Source organism: Gymnoscopelus microlampas (genome assembly GCF_963454915.1).
Source record: "Gymnoscopelus microlampas genome assembly, chromosome: 13".
NCBI classification, from domain to species: Eukaryota; Metazoa; Chordata; class Actinopteri; order Myctophiformes; family Myctophidae; genus Gymnoscopelus; species Gymnoscopelus microlampas.
The window spans coordinates 11,306,127-11,328,041 of NC_139950.1; the positions used below are offsets into that span (position 1 = coordinate 11,306,127).

Here is a 21,915-nt window from a genome sequence, read left to right on the forward strand (position 1 = left end):
TCTGCCCCAAACTTTTCACATGGGCCTTTTATAGCGCCACCAGGAGGCCGATTTGTGCAAAACATATTTTTTCTCACATTGTAGACCATTCATGTTTTATATGACGTTTTGTACTTTAACAGAATCTGATGATGATTCGGGGGAGGCGAGCATGATGGGTAACTTTCTTCTATAATCAATTTATAAGTCCAATGTCAAAAATGACAATCAAAGTTGCAGTTGCAGTCCAGCCAGGACTGCATTGAGTAACACAACAATGTGTTACTCAATGCTTGTTGAGTATTGATGTCAATTTATGAAATATGATAATGATGTATTGGGTACACACAACATGAAATCTGAAAAAAAGCTGATTGTTATGTTTCAGACTCTGAAAATCAAGCCCTGGATGGCCTGGTGGATGTCGTGGTGGACACCATGTCTGTCGAGTTGGAGCATGCTGAGGGGTCTTGGCACAGGGAAATGTCTACACACAGTGAGTATGAATCACATTTAAGCAGTCACCATTTGTTTACAAATCAATATTTGGTATCTAAGAACATTCTTTGTCTTTTCCAGGCTCCCGACATGCAAGTGTAGCACCTCGGAGCAGAGAAATGTCCACACCCCGTGAGTATTCACTTTCTCCATTGCACCAACACATTTTAAGTACAGTCAGTACAAGGTGTTACATGTTGTGCATACTAAAGAAATCATTACCATACCTAATTCACAAGCAATGAGTAAGTAGTTACAGGCTCAATGTGTTGAACTATGTGTATCAGAGGAGATGTGTGATTGTCAACATCTAAGACCAACCAGTAGGGGTAGTCTTTTTCAGTGTGACATGGTATTGTAGTAGTATTATGTCCAAGTATTAAGTCTTTAGTGATGGCTCCAGCCATCAGGCACAGTGATGGCTCCAGACACAGTGTCAGATACCGGCACAGCATCAGGTCCAGGACCAGCCACGACTCCAGGTACAGCAACAGCTCGGAGGCACTCTGTCAGGTCCAGACATGATGACAGGTCCCACCACAGTGATGGCTCGAGGAACACGGTCAGGTCCAGACATGACAGATCCAGGGACACGGTCAGGCATGGTGAGTTGTCCAAAGGCCCCAAGTAATCAAAACCTTTACAATTCAGAAAGTAGTATTGTGCACCCCTAATTGTTACAATATAACATATTTATTATTTCTCATCTAATGTATAGTCATCTGTCTTGGAACGTTTTAATGCAAAAATATCACTTTGTCATTTCTAAAATGTACTTTTGTTCTTATTACAGGTGCTATGCAGTGACTGAGAGGCCAACATGGGCATTCCCATTGCCAACACAATGTAAGTTCTGAGCTATTTCAATGAAGACCCCCAAAAAACTGGGGGACACTTATTTTACAACCCTTCTCTCTTCTGCCCATTCTCTCCTTTCTTCCTTTACTGTTCTCTCTCTCTCCTCTCCTATCGGGACACAAAAAATCAATTATATCAGTGTTTTGTATCATTGTAGGGTGGTGTCTATAACATTTCTCTGTGTTAATGTACACTTACTTATTTTTCAGTATACCAGAAGAAAGTCCTGACCATATTAATATTCATTAAAGAACCTGCCTCTTCAGCGGCCAGTCATGTTGAGAGAATGGAGGACTTCCAGAGAGAGGAGCAACTCCTCAGTGATGTCCAAGCTTTTAATACCCTGGTAGGCTTTTCAAGAGTCTGGAAGTAATGAACAGCATAAGATGCACTCGCACACTTTTTACGTTCCTCTGGGATATGTCAGTGAAAGTTTTCATGGACTTATTCCAACAGGTGCTGCAACTTTCCCGTTATAGAGGGAAGGACGTTAAGGACTGTGTCCACAAAGTTCTTGACAGGTAAGTTTCAACATACACTATGAATTAACCCCTGTGTGATGTTTGGGTGCGCTGTGGTTTTCAATGTGTGAACACTTATTTGGTTAATTCTTCTAGATGAGCGCCTGACTGCATGTTTCCATTAATTTGCATTTTTTTTAGCTTAACACCTGTATCCTCTGTTATGTCAATGACATAATGGTTGAACATTAAGTGAAAATTAGTAGTATAAAGGGTTTATACCATGTTTTACAATAAATCCTAATCCTACTACATTATTAAATGTAATTTGTTTTTATTAAGGCTCTTCAGTAACAGTCTGATGGCACAGTTGAACATGAAGGGGGAAAAAGAGAAGACTGCGACTTTCAGCGCAATACAAGGTAAGCCCATATTTCATGTTGACCAAGGACAAATCTAAATGTAATTGGGTAAAACATGTCCTTCCCTGTTGACATAAAAAAATACAATGCCAACTGTCTACCGTTACCGTTGCTATCATAACATTTTAAATAACTGGTGGTTAGGTGTAGAAGGGAGATGGCTTTGTATTAAACTAGTTGTGGATGTACAAGCATTTTTGCATGTCAATATGGAGATTCACAATCAGTTTTATTGTCACTTCCACAATACACACTAGGCAAACAGGGGAGCAAAATACCATTCTCCACAACTCATGGTGCACATTAAAAAGAGGCAAACATTAAAAAGTAAAGAGCAGACAACATTGGTAAAAAGTGCTGATGCATTCAAAGTGCAATCCATCTTTCAAGATGTTGGTTTTGGGGGCAATATATGGCGAGCATGGGTTCAGGGTTCTGATGGTTTGGGGCAGCTGTTGGATGACCTGCTGGTGCTTCCCCCTGAGCTCTTGAACCTCCTACCAGATGGCAGGAGTTCAATCAAGCTATGTATTATGTCAGATAGGGACTAGGACAGCATGTTGCCGTTGCACATTTTTTATTTTATTTTTCTACTATGCAGATGCAGTCATGAAATTCGACCCAGAAGCCACAGAGGACCTCATAAGGCAGCATGCCGCAGACCACCTCAAGCATGCTCCAGCGAGAAGGGGAGGCGGAGGACACACAGCAGGCACTCAGGACTGATTTAACTTGAACTTTCACTGTCCATTGTGGGGGATCTTAGTGTCACAGTATTGTACAGTATTGTGTCATTTGAACTTGTCTTCTGTTCAACGAAGTAGCTCTGGTTGGACCTTACCCTGGTAGCTCAGTGGCTATTCAGTACAGCACTTGTTTAATATTTTTCAGTTGTTGTGGAACCGGCCCAAGCAAAAAGGGTGTCCCTGCAAAGTAGGCTACGCTATTATGTTTTATTATTATTTTATTTTCATTCGACTAGTGACGTGGACTTGGACTTGACTTGGACTTAGCCCCCCTCGGACATACCTGTGGACTACACGAGGTACAAATGACTTCTTTGTTGCTCTCCCTCATGGAGCTACTTGCGGATTATACCAGGGTCAGTCCACCCTAGGTGGACACGCACTGACCTTTTGCACCTTAATCCCATGTATAACGCACTGACTTTTTTTTATTGTGCTCTTTTTCTCTAAGCACCTTAACGTCCATAAGTATATCATGCACAGTATACATACATTGCTGCTATGCTCAGGCACCTTAGTTTTTATTATCTCAGGTACTTTGTAAATATGTAGATAACTTGTTTGGCCTTCTGTTGTTCTCTTGTTTGATCTCCTTCCCACTTGCCCCTCACCCCTCTTCTTCCTCCCCCCCTCTTCTTTCTATGGAAATTAATGTTGCGATGGGAAGGATGTACAAAAACGAATTTCACCCACTTTTGTACCTTGTAAACCTGTGATGTGACAATAAACCTGATTCTGATTCTGACGTGTAAAAAAAAAAAAGAGAAGTTAACTGTTCTGTTCTGGATCAAGCTTAATCAGCCCTAGTGACTGCTGTGTGTGTTTGTGTGTGTGTGTGTGTGTGTGTGTGTGTGTGTGTGTGTGTGTGTGTGTGTGTGTGTGTGTGTGTGTGTGTGTGTGTGTGTGTGTGTGTGTGTGTGTGTGTGTGTGTGTGTGTGTGTGTGTGTGTGTGTGTGTGTGTGTCCTTCTGTATGACCTTCTGTATTCAGTCTTGAGCTAGACTGCATGGAACAACATTGTGGGAGTCAAAAATAATTCAAAGTGGATTGATCTGCTGTTTGTTTGAATACTTAATTAGTCAGAAAGGTAAACGTCATTGGTACGTTAAGGCTAAAAGGATAACACAAGTCCTGGGGACTTGTTTCCGTTGTGGTCCTATGAACTAGATTCCATTTCAGGGGGTCTAGTTCCAGTCCACAAATATTCCACAATCATATGGAATATTTGTGGAATACTGTAATTGTGGAACATTTGTTTGCGCAGCTGTGTATTCACAAGAAGAATAAAGAGATAATAAGGAAATAAGTGTGTATTGAATTGTGATTTATTTGTAAACCTCTGTGTACTGTATTCCCAGTTTTCAGAAGGTGGCATAACCATTTGATCCTGTTCATTTTCCTGTAGCTTTGTTTGATTAGCTTAGCAGCATGTTAACTACTAACTATGTTAAAGCTACAGGAAAATGAACAGGAAATGGGGATTACAGTTATGCACCGAGCCTAGAAGAAGTGTACAAAAGATGTCTATAATTAGTCTAAATTTGACGTAGAAAAGATGACCACATTTGGACTAGAATAAGCCCTTATGTAGAGGTTTGGACGTTCAGAAGACGTCAGACAAAGACGCAATTAAAACTTTAAGTCTGCACCCTCCAGGGACCAAAATGGGACGTTTGAAAATGACCTCTCATTGCACAGTGGGAATAAAATAATATACTGTATATGTGAAAACATCTGTTCCATTCCTGTTGTCCCCTGAAGATGAAAAGGTCGAGCTCGTTTCCCTGACCCCCAATCCTACTATAATTCTAGTAACCTCACGGTGGTGGTGGTGTCTTGGTTGGGTGGACTCTTGAACAAACTGCGCATGCGTCGTTGCCAGGTTTCGCGAGAGAAACAAGAAGCAAGGTCTATGAAAACAAGGCCAAACCAAACGAACCCTATAACACCAACATTGCCCCTAAAGCGCTTACAATAGGCGGACATGGCAACACATCACATTCCAATCATTCCTATCACTACCAGGACTCCACCCCCTGAAAGCCAACAACAGCCAGCAACATCACACACACACACACACACACACACACACACACACACACACACACACACACACACACACACACACACACATATACACACACACACACACACACACACACAACGAGAACCACCTACGACACATCCCTCTACAATGACGACCTCACACACAGCTTCAGCGAACAAAGTGCTGATATATATATATATATCCGCCCGTGGGGAGGGGTGACCGCGGGCCGGCGGGTGGCGCGACGGGAGCGGCAGGGGGAGGGGGGGTGGGCGCCACGACGGGACGCACGCGGGGGAGAAACCGCGCGACAGGACCTGCATTAACCCCAACTTTGCAACTTCTTTCGTCTGCGCCCTTCACCGGGTATGGTCAAGTTGTTATAATCGATCGTTCCTTCCGACCGACCGAGAGGCATACCGGACCGAGGTGGAAGGGCAACACTGCCCTCTAGTGGATACATCCAGTTTGTACATGCACATGTTAACCCAGAGTACAGAAGTCCTGACGTCACTCGTCCATCCCCTGGGTCGTAAAGTAATTTCCCTATGGAGAATAACATTGGGTCATCATAGAATCGTCTCATAAGAATTGTGGTCCAAAAATAAACAAACTGCCTCGGCGATATTGTCAGGGAGGAGCCTCTGCATCGTTTATGATAGTCAGTCACTCATATTTGAAACGGTCCGTTTCTGGTGAAAATTTAACTAATTCGGCAGAAGTAACATCAGCGTTTTCTCACCGTCAGTTGATGCTTCATATCCATAAGAGTAAAACCGCCGGGGTCATTTGTTTATTTTTGGAACACAGTTCTTATTTGACGCGATATTAAACACGTCTATGGGAATTCAGAACGGGGGGGAAAGGTTTTAAAGGTTTACGGTTCTAGAGGTTTTAAATTTTCTAAAGCTCTAAGGTATTCTCTAAAATTCAAATGGTAGCCGATATGTCCTAAGTAGGCCGAACGTTGTAGAGTTGGAACGGATTTTGTAGCTAAAAGTATGAAGGACTTGTTGGGGGTCAAAAAACGGGCCAAATAAGTAGTGACAATAACGTCAGTGTGCTCGCTAAGTATATACTGTTAGGCACATACGTGAAATGTGTCCTCTGCACTTTAACAACTAACAGCCTCAAATCACTCTAAGATTGCCACATTGTTGACCTGACCTGGAATCGTACCCAGGACATCCAGGACCTCTGGTTCACCAGGCAGGCCCACTAACCACTCAGCTATGGCGCTCTGATTAACATCATGTCAGAAAATGAAAGGAAACAAAAGTCTGACTATACTACGAAAATTACCAATCGACTCTAAATTGCCTGAAATGTTTCAGTACTACTACTAAAGTACTACTCCTAACAGTTTTTTGGGGGGACGATTTTGGCCTCCACACTTAGTGATTTTTTCGGATTTAACTTACGTTTCGGTAAAATACATTTTACCGAAACGTAAATTACCAATCAACTCTAAATTGCCTGAAACATACTCCTAACAGGTTTTTGGGGGGACGATTTTGGCCTCCACACTTAGTGATTTTTTCGGATTTAACTTTCGTTTCGGTAAAATAAATTTTACCGAAACGAAAATTACGAATCAACTCTAAATTGCCTGAAACGTACTCCTAACAGGTTTTTGGGGGGACGATTTTGGCCTCCACACTTAGTGATTTTTTCGGATTTAACTTTCGTTTCGGTGGTGACCAACTTTCGTTTTGGTAGTTTGATTAAAAAATGTAAGTTGTGTAAAAAAAAGTCTGACTATACTAAATTGTTATTTGTTTGTTTAAGTCAGGCTATACTCTACTCAGAGTCATAAGTTTATAAAATGTACTAAAGTACAGTGAACGTCTGTGCGATTTGTCTTCATCACTGAAAATAACGTACATGTAAACAGATATAAAACTGCTGTCATGTGCAGTTGGGGTGAAGAAACACAACCATTTCACTCCTAATAGTACCTATTTGATTTGACATCCTGACTTGCTGCTGTGGCTGAGGCTTGAACCTTTTACCTGCGGCTCACTAGTCAGTGACTCTATCCATTCACCTACAGCTGTTTCCTTGGAATCTGTGGTTCTAAAATGTTTTGTTGTCAACCCCCCAAATTGACATGTATTTGGGCAGTGGACCCCAATGTGAAAAGATGTAGTGTCAGGGCCCCCCATGAAAAATATTTATATTCATGCTGTAACAAAATTTTTTAAAGTTATTTGTCTTGTTTGTTGTTCAAGTCAAAGCACCAGGAAGGCTGTACTTGTCAGCCATCTGTTAGCTCAATGGGTTGAGACGCAGTATTCATGATCCAGAGGCCATGAGTTCAAATCCCATTGATGTCTTTCCTATGAGTCTTTCCTTTGCAGACTGGCTTCCAGAAGATCAAGTGAAAACCACCAGGAAGGCTGTATTTGTCATCCAACTGTTAGCTCAATGGGTTGAGACGCAGTATACATGATCCAGAGGCCATGAGTTCAAATCCCACTGGTGTCTTTACTGTGATGCTTTCCTTTGCAGACTAACTTCCAGAAAAACAAGTTAAAACCACCAGGAAACCTGTAACTCTCAGCCAACAGCATAGCTCAACTGGTAGAGCGTCTGCCCAATAACATGACTTGACTTGACTGGGTTCGATTCCCACTCGAGTCAAGTGTCCCCGGTAACTTGGGGCAACGGATAAATTGACTGATGCTTCCCTTTGCAGACTAACTTCTAGAAAAACAACTTAATTCTAAAAAAAAAAAAAACAAGTAAAACCACCAGGAAACCTGTAACTCTCAGCCAACAGCATAGCTCAACTGGTAGAGCGTCTGTCCAATAACATGACTTGACTTGACTTGACTGGGTTCGATTCCCACTCGAGCCAAGTGTCCCCGGTAACTTGGGGCAACGGATAAATTGACTGATATCCTTAGTGATGCTTCCCTTTGCAGACTAACTTCTAGAAAAACAACTTAATTCTAAAAAAAACAAAACAAGTTATAACCACCAGGAAACCTGTAACTCTCAGCCAACAGCATAGCTCAACTGGTAGAGCGTCTGTCCAATAACTTGACTTGACTTGACTGGGTTCGATTCCCACTCGAGTCAAGTGTCCCCGGTAACTTGGGGCAACGGATAAATTGACTGATATCCTTAGTGATGCTTCCCTTTGCAGACTAACTTCTAGAAAAACAACTTAATTCTAAAAAAAACAAAAACAAGTTATAACCACCAGGAAACCTGTAACTCTCAGCCAACAGCATAGCTCAACTGGTAGAGCGTCTGTCCAATAACATGACTTGACTTGACTTGACTGGGTTCGATTCCCACTCGAGTGAAGTGTCCCCGGTAACTTGGGGCAACGGATAAATTGACTGATATCCTTAGTGATGCTGCCCTTTGCAGACTAACTTCTAGAAAAACAACTTAATTAAAAAAAAAAAAAAAAGTTATAACAACCAGGAAACCTGTAACTCTCAGCCAACAGCATAGCTCAACTGGTAGAGCGTCTGTCCAATAACATGACTTGACTGGGTTCGATTCCCACTCGAGTCAAGTGTCCCCGGTAACTTGGGGCAACGGATAAATTGACTGATATCCTTAGTGATGCTTCCCTTTGCAGACTAACTTCTAGAAAAACAACTTAATTCTAAAAAAAAAACAAAACAAGTTATAACCACCAGGAAACCTGTAACTCTCAGCCAACAGCATAGCTCAACTGGTAGAGCGTCTGTCCAATAACATGACTTGACTTGACTTGACTGGGTTCGATTCCCACTCGAGTCAAGTGTCCCCGGTAACTTGGGGCAACGGATAAATTGACTGATATCCTTAGTGATGCTTCCCTTTGCAGACTAACTTCTAGAAAAACAACTTAATTCTAAAAAAAACAAAAACAAGTTATAACCACCAGGAAACCTGTAACTCTCAGCCAACAGCATAGCTCAACTGGTAGAGCGTCTGTCCAATAACATGACTTGACTTGACTTGACTGGGTTCGATTCCCACTCGAGTCAAGTGTCCCCGGTAACTTGGGGCAACGGATAAATTGACTGATATCCTTAGTGATGTTTTTTAGAATTAAGTTGTTTTTCTAGAAGTTAGTCTGCAAAGGGAAGCATCACTAAGGATATCAGTCAATTTATCCATTGCCCCAAGTTACCGGGGACACTTGACTCGAGTGGGAATCGAACCCAGTCAAGTCAAGTCAAGCCATGTTATTGGACAGACGCTCTACTAGTTGAGCTATGCTGTCGGCTGAGAGTTACAGGTTTCCTGGTGGTTATAACTTGTTTTTGTTTTTTTTAGAATTAAGTTTTTTTTCTAGAAGTTAGTCTGCAAAGGGAAGCATCACTAAGGATATCAGTCAATTTATCCGTTGCCCCAAGTTACCGGGGACACTTGACTCGAGTGGGAATCGAACCCAGTCAAGTCAAGTCAAGCCATGTTATTGGACAGACGCTCTACTAGTTGAGCTATGCTGTTGGCTGAGAGTTACAGGTTTCCTGGTGGTTATAACTTGTTTTTGTTTTTTTTAGAATGAAGTTGTTTTTCTAGAAGTTAGTCTGCAAAGGGAAGCATCACTAAGGATATCAGTCAATTTATCCGTTGCCCCAAGTTACCGGGGATACTTGACTCGAGTGGGAATCGAACCCAGTCAAGTCAAGTCATGTTATTGGACAGACGCTCTACCAGTTGAGCTATGCTGTTGGCTGAGAGTTACAGGTTTCCTGGTGGTTATAACTTGTTTTTGTTTTTTTTAGAATTAAGTTGTTTTTCTAGAAGTTAGTCTGCAAAGGGAAGCATCACTAAGGATATCAGTCAATTTATCCGTTGCCCCAAGTTACCGGGGACACTTGACTCGAGTGGGAATCGAACCCAGTCAAGTCATGTTATTGGACAGACGCTCTACCAGTTGAGCTATGCTGTTGGCTGAGAGTTACAGGTTTCCTGGTGGTTATAACTTGTTTTTTTTTTTTTTAATTAAGTTGTTTTTCTAGAAGTTAGTCTGCAAAGGGAAGCATCACTAAGGATATCAGTCAATTTATCCGTTGCCCCAAGTTACCGGGGACACTTGACTCGAGTGGGAATCGAACCCAGTCAAGTCAAGTCAAGTCATGTTATTGGACAGACGCTCTACCAGTTGAGCTATGCTGTTGGCTGAGAGTTACAGGTTTCCTGGTGGTTATAACTTGTTTTTTTGTTTTTTTAGAATTAAGTTTTTTTTCTAGAAGTTAGTCTGCAAAGGGAAGCATCACTAAGGATATCAGTCAATTTATCCGTTGCCCCAAGTTACCGGGGACACTTGACTCGAGTGGGAATCGAACCAAGTCAAGTCAAGTCATGTTATTGGACAGACGCTCTACCAGTTGAGCTATGCTGTTGGCTGAGAGTTACAGGTTTCCTGGTGGTTTTAACTTGTTTTTCTAGAAGTTAGTCTGCAAAGGAAAGCATCACAGTAAAGACACCAGTGGGATTTGAACTCATGGCCTCTGGATCATGTATACTGCGTCTCAACCCATTGAGCTAACAGTTGGATGACAAATACAGCCTTCCTGGTGGTTTTCACTTGATCTTCTGGAAGCCAGTCTGCAAAGGAAAGACTTATAGGAAAGACATCAATGGGATTTGAACTCATGGCCTCTGGATCATGAATACTGCGTCTCAACCCATTGAGCTAACAGATGGCTGACAAGTACAGCCTTCCTGGTGCTTTGACTTGAACAACAAACAAGACAAATAACTTTTAAAAAATGTGTTACAGCATAAATATAAATATTTTTCATGGGGGGCCCTGACACTACATCTTTTCACATTGGGGTCCACTGCCCAAATACATGTAAATTTTTAGGGGTTGACAACAAAACATTTTAGAACCACAGATTCCAAGGAAACAGCTGTAGGTGAATGGATAGAGTCACTGACTAGTGAGCCGCAGGTAAAAGGTTCAAGCCTGGTAATTTTCGTTTCGGTAAAATTTATTTTACAGAAACGAAAGTTAAATCCGAAAAAATCACTAAGTGTGGAGGCCAAAATCGTCCCCCCAAAAACCTGTTAGGAGTACGTTTCAGGCAATTTAGAGTTGATTGGTAATTTTCGTTTCGGTTAAATTTATTTTACCGAAACGAAAGTTAAATCCGAAAAAATCACTAAGTGTGGAGGCCAAAATCGTCCCCCCAAAAACCTGTTAGGAGCACGTTTCAGGCAATTTAGAGTCGATTGGTAATTTTCGTTTCGGTAAAATTTATTTTACAGAAAAGAAAGTTAAATCCGAAAAAATCACTAAGTGTGGAGGCCAAAATCGTCCCCCCAAAAAACTGTTAGGAGTACGTTTCAGGCAATTTAAAAACTTGTTTTTCTATATACTTACTAATACTAATATATAACTAATATACTTACTAATAGTGTCTATATTATAGATTATAGTGTTAGTGTGTCTATATTATAGTGTTAGTGTCACTATAATATAGTGTCTATATTATATATAGTGTCAGTGTCTATATTATAGTGTCTCTCTAGCACCGCCCCTTCCCCTCTAGCTCCACCCCTTCCTCTCTCTAGCTCCACCCCTTCCTCTCTCTAGCTCCGCCCCTTCCTCTCTGGCTCTGCCCTTTCCCCTCTAGCTCCGCCTCTCTAGCTCCGCCCCTTCCTCTCTCTAGCTCCACCCCTTCCTCTCTGGCTCCACCCCTTCCTCTCTAGCTCCGCCCCTTCCTCTCTAGCTCCGCCCCTCCCTCAATCTTTCTGTAATATTTCAGCTGCCCGTTTATATTTGTTCTATAACCCCTCCGCTTTATTATCTGGAAACCACGGGGGGAAGAAGCCCCCGCGCCCACTCCCTGCACCCTCTCTTGAGTGAGTAACCTATCTGACCGACACAGGTCCTCTAGCCATTAGCCCTATTGTGTGGGACCGCGGCAACTAGTCCTAGCCACGCTAGTACTTGTGACCCTGACTTTGTCCACTGCTTTACTAGACTAACTAACTAAGACCGCCGTAGGTGAATGGATAGAGTCACTGCCTGGTGAGCCGAAGGTTGCAGGTTCAAGACCCGACCAATGCAGTACACCAGTCTATCACTCCCCTACACAACCATAGCAATGATTAGGTCAGGCATTCAGAATATATATATATACTTTTAGCTACAAACTCCGTTCCAACTCTACAACGTTCGGCCTACTTAGGACATATCAGCTACCATTTGAATTTTAGAGAATACCGTAGACCTTTAGAAGATTTAAAACCTTTTCCCCCCGTTCTGAATTCCCATAGACGTGTTTAATATCGCGTCAAATAAGAACTGTGTTCCAAAAATAAACAAATGACCCCGGCGGTTTTACTCTTATGGATATGAAGCATCAACTGACGGTGAGAAAACGCTAATGTTACTTCTGCCGAATTAGTTAAATTTTCGCCAGAAACGGACTGGTGACTGACTATCATAAACGATGCAGAGGCTCCTCCCTGACAATATCGCCGAGGCAGTTTGTTTATTTTTGGACCACAATTCTTATATGAGACGATTCTATGATGACCCAATGTTATTCTCCATAGGGAAATTACTTTACGACCCAGGGGATGGACGAGTGACGTCAGGACTTCTGTACTCTGGGTTAACATGTGCATGAACAAACTGGATTTATCCACTAGAGGGCAGTGTTGCCCTTCCACCTCGGTCCGGTATGCCTCTCCGTCGGTCGGAAGGAACGATCGATTATAACAATTGGGGGTCAGGGAAACGAGCTCGACCTTTTCATCTTCAGGGGACAATAGGAATGGAACAGATGTTTTCACATATACAGTATATTATTTTATTCCCACTGTGCAATGAGAGGTCATTTTTGAACGTCCCATTTTGGTTTCTGGAGGGTGCAGAATGAAAGTTTTTATTGCGTCTTTGTCTGACGTCTTCTGAACGTCCAAACCTCTACATAAGGGCTTATTCTAGTCCAAATGTGGTCATCTTTTCTACGTCAAATTTAGACTAATTATAGACATCTTTTGTACACTTTTTCTAGGCTCGGTGCATAACTGTAATCCCCATTTCCTGTTCATTTTCCTGTAGCTTTAACATAGTTAGTAGTTAACATGCTGCTAAGCTAATCAAACAAAGCTACAGGAAAATGAACAGGATCAAACGGTTATGCCACCTTCTGAAAACTGGGAATACAGTACACAGAGGTTTACAAATAAATCACAATTCAATACACACTTATTTCCTTATTATCTCTTTATTTTTCTTGCAAATGTTCCACAATTACAGTATTCCACAAATATTCCATATGATTGTGGAATATTTGTGGACTGGAACTAGACCCCCTGAAAGGGAATCTAGTTCATAGGACCACAATGGAAACAAGTCCCCAGGACTTGTGTTATCCTTTTAGCCTCAACGTACCTCATGACGTTTACCTTTCTGATTAATTAAGTATTCAAACAAACAGCAGATCAAGCCAGCTTTGAATTATTTTTGACAGAACAGAAGCGGGACAGACACTTAACTCCCACAATGTTGTTCCATGCAGTCTACTTCAAGACTGAATACAGAAGGTCATACAGAAGGACACACACACACACACACACACACACACACACACACACACACACACACACACACACACACACACACACACACACACACACACACACACACACACACACACACACACACACACACACACACACACACACACACACACACACACACACTGGGCTGATTAAGCTTGATCCAGAACAGAACAGTTAACTTATCTTTTCTTTTTTTTTACACATCACTAGTCGAATGAAAATAAAATAATAATAAAACATAATAGCACAGCCTACTTTGCAGGGACACCCTTTTTGCTTGGGCCGGTTCCACAACAACTGAAAAATATTAAACAAGTGCTGTACTGAATAGCCAGTGAGCTACCAGGGTTCGGTCCAACCAGAGCTACTTCGTTGAACAGAACACAAGTTCAAATTACACAATACTGTACAATACTGTGACACTAAGATCCCCCACAATGGACAGTGAAAGTTCAAGTTAAATCAGTCCTGAGTGCCTGCTGTGTGTCCTCCGCCTCCCCTTCTCGCTGGAGCATGCTTGAGGTGGTCTGCGGCATGCTGCCTTATGAGGTCCTCTGTGGCTTCTGGGTCGAATTTCATGACTGCATCTGCATAGTAGAAAAAGACAAAAAAAAATGTGCAACGGCAACATGCTGTCCTAGTCCCTATCTGACATAATACACAGCTCGATTGAACTCCTGCCATCTGGTAGGAGGTTCAAGAGCTCAGGGGGAAGCACCAGCAGGTCATCCAACAGCTGCCCCAAACCATCAGAACCCTGAACCCATGCTCGCCATATATTGCCCCCAAAACCAACATCTTGAAAGATGGAATGCATCAGCACTTTTTACCAATGTTGTCTGCTCTTTACTTTTTAATGTTTGCCTCTTTTTAATGTGCACCATGAGTTGTGGAGAATGGTATTTTGCTCCCCTGTATGCCTAGTGTGTATTGTGGAAGTGACAATAAAACTGATTGTGAGTCTCCATATTGACATGCAAAAATGCTTGTACATCCACAACTAGTTTAATACAAAGCCATCTCCCTTCTACACCTAACCACCACAGTTATTTAAAATGTTATGATAGCAACGGTAACGGTAGACAGTTGGCATTGTATTTTTTTATGTCAACATGGAAGGACATGTTTTACCCAATTAAATTTAGAGATTGGCGGGTGCCACTTGTCTGTCCTTGGTCAACATGAAATATGGGCTTACCTTGTATTGCTCTAAAAGGTCCTCTTAGTCTTCTCCAAAGCAGTCTTCTCTTTTTTCCCCTTCCCCTTCATGTTCAACTGTGCCATCAGGCTGTTACTGAAGAGCCTGATGAAAAAGAAAGAAAAAGAAAAACAAATGACATTTATGTTAATAATGTAGTAGGACTAGGATTTATTGTAAAACATGGTATAAACCGTTTATACTACTAATTTTAACTTAATGTTCAACCATTATGTCATTGACATGACATAACAGAGGGTTCAGGTGTTAAGCTAAAAAAAAAGGCAAATTAATAGAAACATGCAGTCAGGCCCTCATCTAGAAGAATTAACCAAATAAGTGTTCAGACATTGAAAACCATAGCGCACCCAAACATCACACAGGGGTTAATTCATAGTGCATGTTGAAACATACCGGTCAATAACTTTGTGGACACAGTCCTTAATGTCCTTCCCTCCATTACGGGAAAGTTGCAGCACCTGTTGGAAGTCCATGAAAACTTTCACTGACATACCCCAGAAGAACATAAAAAGTGTGCAAGTGCATCTTATGCTGTTCATTACTTCCAAACTTTTGTAAAGCCTACCAGGGTATTAAAAGCTTGGACATCACTGAGGAGTTGCTCCTCTCTCTGGAGACTGGCCGCTGAAGAGGCAGGTTCTTTAATGTTTATTAATATGGTTAGGACTTTCTTCTGGTATACTGAAAAATAAGTAAGTGTATATTAACACAAATAAATGTTATCTGACATTATAGACACCACCCTACAATAATACAAAACACTGCTACAATTGAAGAGCAGTTTTTGTGTCCCGATAGGAGAGGAGACAAGGACAGAGAGAACAGTAAAGGAGAGAAAGGGCAGAAGAGAGAAGGGTTGCAAATTAAAAGTGTCCCCCAGTTTTCTTGGCCAGTGTCCTGTCTTCATTGAAATAGCTCAGAACTTACCTTGTGTTGGCAATGCCCATGTTGGCCTCTCAGTCTCTGCATAGCACCTGTAATAAGAACAAAAAGTATGTCTTAGAAATTACAAAGCGATATTTTTAGCATTACAACTTTCCAAGACAGATGACTATAAATCGTACCCAGGAGAAATAATAAATCTGTCATATTGTAACAATTAGGGGTGCACAATACTACTTGTTGAATTATAAAGGTCTTCATTACTTGGGGCCTTTGGACAACTCACCATGCCTGACGGTGTCCCTGGATCTGTCATGTCTGGACCTGACGTTTCCCTCGACCCATCACTGCGGTGTGACCGGTCATCCTGTCTGGACCTGACAGAGTGCCTCGAGCCACTGCTGTTGCTGTACCTGGAGTCGTGGCTGGTCCTGGACCTGATGCTGTGCCGGTATCTGACACTGTGTCTGAAGCCATCACCGTGCCTGGACCTGATGCTGGATCTATCACTGGACCTAGAACATTTGTGGCCATTTCATTTTTGGACATACCACTACAATACCATGTTACACTGAAAGAGACTCACCCCTACTGGTTGGTCTTAGATGTTGACAATCACACATGTCCTCTGCTGACAGGTGGCCTAGACCAAGCTGTAGGAAATCACTAGGTCAGCGATAAGGGCTGGAGACAAACCAGTAGAAGTCAGTCGCTACTGATGCTGTGCCCTAAACTTACCTGGAGCGATAGCCATGCCTTGGAGGACCTCTAGCTGCTTTTTGGTTTGCTTGTTGAGCTCTTGAAGAACACACATGTTCTTAGATTTAACATGGCTCCGTTAGTAAGTAAAAAGGTGACCTTTTAAAATGTGACGAATACTCACTGGGTGTGGAGGACGTTTCTCTGGTCCGAGGTGCTAGGCTTGCATGTCCAGAGGCTGGAAAAGACAAAAAATATGCTTAGATTCCAAATATTGATTTGTAAACAAAAAGGTAAACGTTTAAATGTGATGCATACTCACTGTGTTTAGCCATTTCCCTGCACCGCGATCCCTCAGCAAGCTCCACCGGGCGAGGCAAGTCTGAAACACGTGATTGAGCCTGTAACTACTTACTCACTGCTTGTGAATTAGGTATGGTAATGCTTTTTTTTAGTATACACAACATGTAACACCTTGTACTGAATTACTTTAAATTTGTTGGTGCAATGGAGAAAGGGTCGTAGACATTTCTCTGCTCCGAGGTGCTAACCTTGCATATTTGGAGCCTGGAGCCTATTTAAATGTGATGCATACTCACTGTGTGTAGACTCGACAGACATGGTGTCCACCACGACATCCACCAGGGCTTGATTTTTAGAGTCTGAAACAAAACAATCAGCTTATAACTGATATAGCTTATAACGTAAAAATAAACATATCAAAAATAGACAGCCTTAAAGCATTTGATTGACATTGGATTTATAAATTGATTATTGAAAAAAGGTACAGATCAACATCAGATTCTGTTAAAGTACAACACATGGTCTACAATGTGAGGCCCAGTTTCTGTTAACACATTTCACAGTTTCTGTTAACACATAGAAATGACTTGAGAAACAGATGAACTCTACAGTAGTCATTTCTTTATGCAGTCTGGTGGACCTCGTTCCACTGTTGTGGTTATTGTGTGTACCATGGTGTCCTTAAATGCTCTCAGTTCATCCTGCATTTTGGTGAGATTTTGAGCACTCAGTGATTGTAATGTGTGAGTGAGGCTGTCCTTGACATCTCTCAGTGACTCTGTATTACGTTCTTGCTATCTCTTTATTTGTTGGAAATTTTGACCATTGTTTCCAGGTGGTGATGGGCAATACGCATTCCTTCCATAGCATCAGCCAGTTCCACCAATGTGGGCAGTTCCACCAATGTGGGTCCCGGTGCTATAAAAGAGGTCGGCCGCAAGGTCGGGTGTGACATTGCCGCAAATGTCCATATCAATTATACTGTAATTGATTGATTGTCCATCTGGCTCGTGGATTTGATCCGGTTCATTGATTTGAATTATTTCACTCATTGCAGTTGAATGTCCATCCTGTTCATTAATTTGAATTATTTCACTCATTGCACTTGAATGTCCATCCGGTTCATTGATCTCATTTATTTCACTTATTGCAGGTGCATTGCCATCCGGTTCATGTATTTGAGGCTGGTTAGCTTGAGTTGACATTGTTTGAGGCTGATTTGTTTGAGGGTGGTGGTGGTGATTTGTTTGGGGTGCAATACGTTAGTCCGACAGCGCATGCCTCCGACGTTTACTATACTAACCCTATACCAAACCTGAACCCTAACCCTAACCGCACGCCACATAGTCGGAGTAATGGTCTGTCGGACTAACGTATGCCCCCCATTTGTTTGAGGGTGGTGGGTTTGACACCAACACGGGTGTTGAGTTTCCATTTCATCAAAGTCCCGCAAGTTTCCATCAAAATTTGCCATATTGAAATTGCAAATGTTCCCTTTTTGATTGCGTTTGAATACATAAAATTGTTATTTCCCACTGAGCTTATTTGCACATTTTAGCTTGTTTGTTGAAAATTATCCGGTTTTGCACCTGTGTGAACACAGTTGTTTTTGCTTGAGATTGAGGTCCTTTTAAACATCTGGGGTGAGGCCAAAGCCTAACACGAATTAAGTCCAGTTTGGACAAAAAACATTTTTTTAAAAGCCAACCTTACACAGGATTTAAATGCACAATTAGTAGAACCAAATGAACCTTAAAACCTGAAACCAGGGATTGATTACCCACAAAAGAATACCTTCAACTCAATAAACAACAGAATGAATGAAATAAACAGACACAAAAAAACTCAGTTTGACTTTGTATTGTAAAATAATCCCCAATCCAGTCCACAGTTTGTCCAATGCCACGCAGTTTAGCGTCAGTTCACAGAGAGTCACTATTCACAACCCACTGTTCCTTCAAAAAAGGTTATTAACAGATGTATTGAAACCTTGGTTAACCAAAATAAAATAAAAAGACAATAAAAATGCCCCACGACCTTTACCGTGGTGGCGAAAATATGAATGAGGCAATCGGTGTTATACCGTGTTTGTGTGAGAGAGAGGGGGGGGGGGGTAGCTCCAGGATTCCACTCCGCTTTTTCCGGTCGGCCCGTGTGTTTTTCCGGTGTGCCTGTGTGAGTGTGCGGTTTGGATTGTGTAGTTACCTTGCCATGATGTAACTCCAAAGGTCACTGCAGATCAACAGCGAGACAAAATGAACCATATGTTACAAACATAAACAAACAGATAATCTAGAAAGAAAGAAGATCATTTGTGGTATAGTTGTTTAGTTACAGAATATCCGTGGGCAGATTTAACAGAACTGATGATTTACGTACACATCATGATTTGATTTACACACACATATAGTGTGTAAATTTATATGTGCGTGCGTGCGCGCACGGGCACACACAGACACTTTGGTAGAGGTTTGGATTGTGTAGTTACCTTGCCATGATGTAACTCCAGAGGTCACTGCAGATCAACTGTGAGACAAAATGAAACATATATTACAAACATAAACAAAAAGATAATACATATATTACAATATATTAAAAACTGAAGTGATACTCTGGCGTCTTCCTTCTTTTGTGTGTCATCGTCAGATGTCCAGCTCAATGACGTGCAGCCACGCCCTCGTCTCAGGTCCCACATCAAAGACACTGGCCATCGGAGGCCAGTGTCTGTCTGTGTCTGTCTGTGTCGGTGGTCTGTAAAGGACACAGAGGTGATCATGTGATCGGCAGTCTGCACACACACACACAACTGAACTGATGATTTACGTACACATCATGATTTGATTTACACACACATAATGTGTAAATCGGTACGTGTTTATGTGTGCGCGCACAAACACACACACACCCACACCCACACACACACACACACACACACACACACACACACACACACACACACACACACACACACAAACACTTTGGTAGAGGTTTGGATTGTGTAGTTACCTTGCCATGATGTAAATCCAAAGGTCACTGCAGATCAACTGCGAGACAAAATGAAACATATATTACAAACATAAACAGACAGATATTAAATATATTACAATATATTACAAACAGATATGATACTCAGGCATCTTCTTCTTTTGTGTGTCATCGTCAGATGTCCAGCTCAATGACGTGCAGCCACGCCCTCGTCTCAGGTCCCACATCAAAGACACTGGCCTCCGATGGTGGTCTGTAAAGGACAAAGAGGTGATTATTTGATCGGCAGTCTGCATAAGCATACATATATTGTAAAATCAATGTTAATTTAACTCTGAGAGTGTACAAATGGAACCAAATGGACCCGTTAGGGTCCATTTGGTTCCATTTGTACGCTTTCAGAGTTACAGACCCATAAGGGTCCATTTGGTTCCTATCCATCATTTAGCTGGGGACCCCCTGGAACCCCCTCAAGTACCCCTGGGGGTCCCCGGACCCCACTTTGAGAACCAATGCGCTATCTCATAGGATCCCGCACTTAATTCTATCTGTACTGATTGATGTCAAGTCTGGATATCAAAACGTGTGTCAATTGTTTATGTCACAAGTCAATCAATGCGATTTGAAATGTGAGTTCGCTGCCCCACGCCGTCACTTTAGTTCCAGTGGGGAGGACCCGGGCGAGCGATTATTATCATCATCTGTATCACTGTAAACCCCAACTTGTTATTTCAACTTAAATATATGAATGTCCATGCTGCCTTAGAATGATCCCACTGATTATTTTTCAGGCTAGTAGACGTCTAAAATACATCTAACGGCTAGACTAAAACCGGGTTATAACTGGTCTAACAGTGAACATTTTTTCAATTCTTAGCTAAGTTTATTAGCTGTTTTTAAGCCTCTATGTATAGACCGTCTATATTATAGCCGTTGAAATGAGGTCTATAATATAGACGGTCTATATATAGACACTTAAAAACAGCTAATCAACGTCTAGGCTAAGAATGGACGTTGAAAAAAACGTTCACTGTTAGACCATTTATAACCCGGTTTTAGACGGAGGTCTAATAACCGACTATGGCTCACTGGGATATGTCAAGACAACGAATGAACTGAAATCAATGTTGCTATTTGACTCAACTCCATTCCACATTCCTTGATAATTTTAGTTGATATAACTTAGCCTGAAGTCAATAGATACAACTTAAATTCATTAGCTGAGTAAACTACATTATGTTGTATGAACATCATTGTAACTTAAATTTCTTAGTTGATTTAACTGCAATCCTAGTGCCAACATGCATTCCTATCAAGATAATTTACATATATTAGTTGATTACACTGTAATACTATTAATCAGCCTAAATGTAGTCAAATATTATTATTTTTTTCTCCATCCAATACAAATGAGCATTTATCATGAAAACGCTGTGTTGCAAACCTTGAAAACAAAAAGGGTTAAGTAGTGAAAGGCAGCTGTGCGTTCTGATTGGTCTATAAACCCACAGCAGCTGTTCCGGGCATAGCAGATCTACAGATCCACAATCCCTCACGGATGGACGCATTGTGAACTTCTATTTTCGGTACGTAACATCCTTTCTACGACGGCGCATAGCATAACATGCTGCTCTGCAAAAATCAGAGTTGAAAAGAAACGTAGCAAACATATTCATTCAGTTCATTTAACTTGGAATAAGCCAGAAAATGATTGCTCAAGCCGATCCTATCTATGTTCAACATCAACCACAGTTATGTCCATCCTTCGGTCGTTACAAAACTAAGATGTAATATGGGCAACTGGCGGCCCGGGGGCCACATGCGGCCCCCACCTTCACTTAATGCGGCCCGCAGGTTAACAGGTTAACGGAATACTGATATATTATTGATTTCAGCTGTTACAATTCAAAACATGACCCGCTTTAATTACTTCAGTCTATATTAGTAGCTTAATGACTCGTATAAAAAAATATATTTTCTTTTTTAAGTCCAATGTATTTGTATTTAGGTTCATAAAGTTAAAATAAGTACTGAATGCATTTGTAATTAAATACAAATGTTACTTTTCAGGATTCCAATAAAAAATAGCAAAAATAGACGATCTACAAGCTCAAAACGCAACGCACTGCGGCGCATTTTGAGCTTGTAGATCGGCTATTTTTGCTACTTGTGTGTGACATAGAATGACAAAGTAGGGAATTCATTACGAAAAAGGTCAACACACCGAGATAAGAGGTGTCTGCCGGACAATATATGCAATGTGGCCCTCTGGAGTG

The 21,915-nt window shown here is 41.6% G+C and overlaps 1 protein-coding gene and 2 long non-coding RNA genes across 3 annotated transcripts; 2 read left to right on the top strand and 1 right to left on the bottom strand.

The window, feature by feature from the left end:
• Positions 1 to 391: 391 nt before the first annotated feature.
• On the top strand, positions 392 to 1,015 carry LOC311058064. Its single transcript, XR_014602027.1, has 3 exons — positions 392 to 475; positions 559 to 609; positions 881 to 1,015. It is a non-coding gene; the product is annotated as an uncharacterized lncRNA (long non-coding RNA).
• Positions 1,016 to 1,595: 580 nt separating this feature from the next.
• LOC311058757 (uncharacterized protein) lies at positions 1,596 to 2,961 on the top strand. Its single transcript, XM_084076225.1, has 4 exons — positions 1,596 to 1,681; positions 1,792 to 1,856; positions 2,139 to 2,218; positions 2,820 to 2,961. The coding sequence occupies exons 1-4, from the start codon at positions 1,622 to 1,624 to the stop codon at positions 2,942 to 2,944; spliced, it is 330 nt and encodes a 109-aa protein (XP_083932351.1). The 5' UTR covers positions 1,596 to 1,621; the 3' UTR covers positions 2,945 to 2,961.
• A 10,913-nt stretch (positions 2,962 to 13,874) lies between these two features.
• On the bottom strand, positions 13,875 to 15,469 carry LOC311059322. Its single transcript, XR_014602154.1, has 4 exons — positions 15,336 to 15,469; positions 15,164 to 15,228; positions 14,750 to 14,854; positions 13,875 to 14,138 (listed from the first exon to the last, which is right to left on the bottom strand). It is a non-coding gene; the product is annotated as an uncharacterized lncRNA (long non-coding RNA).
• Between the last annotated feature and the right edge of the window lie 6,446 nt (positions 15,470 to 21,915).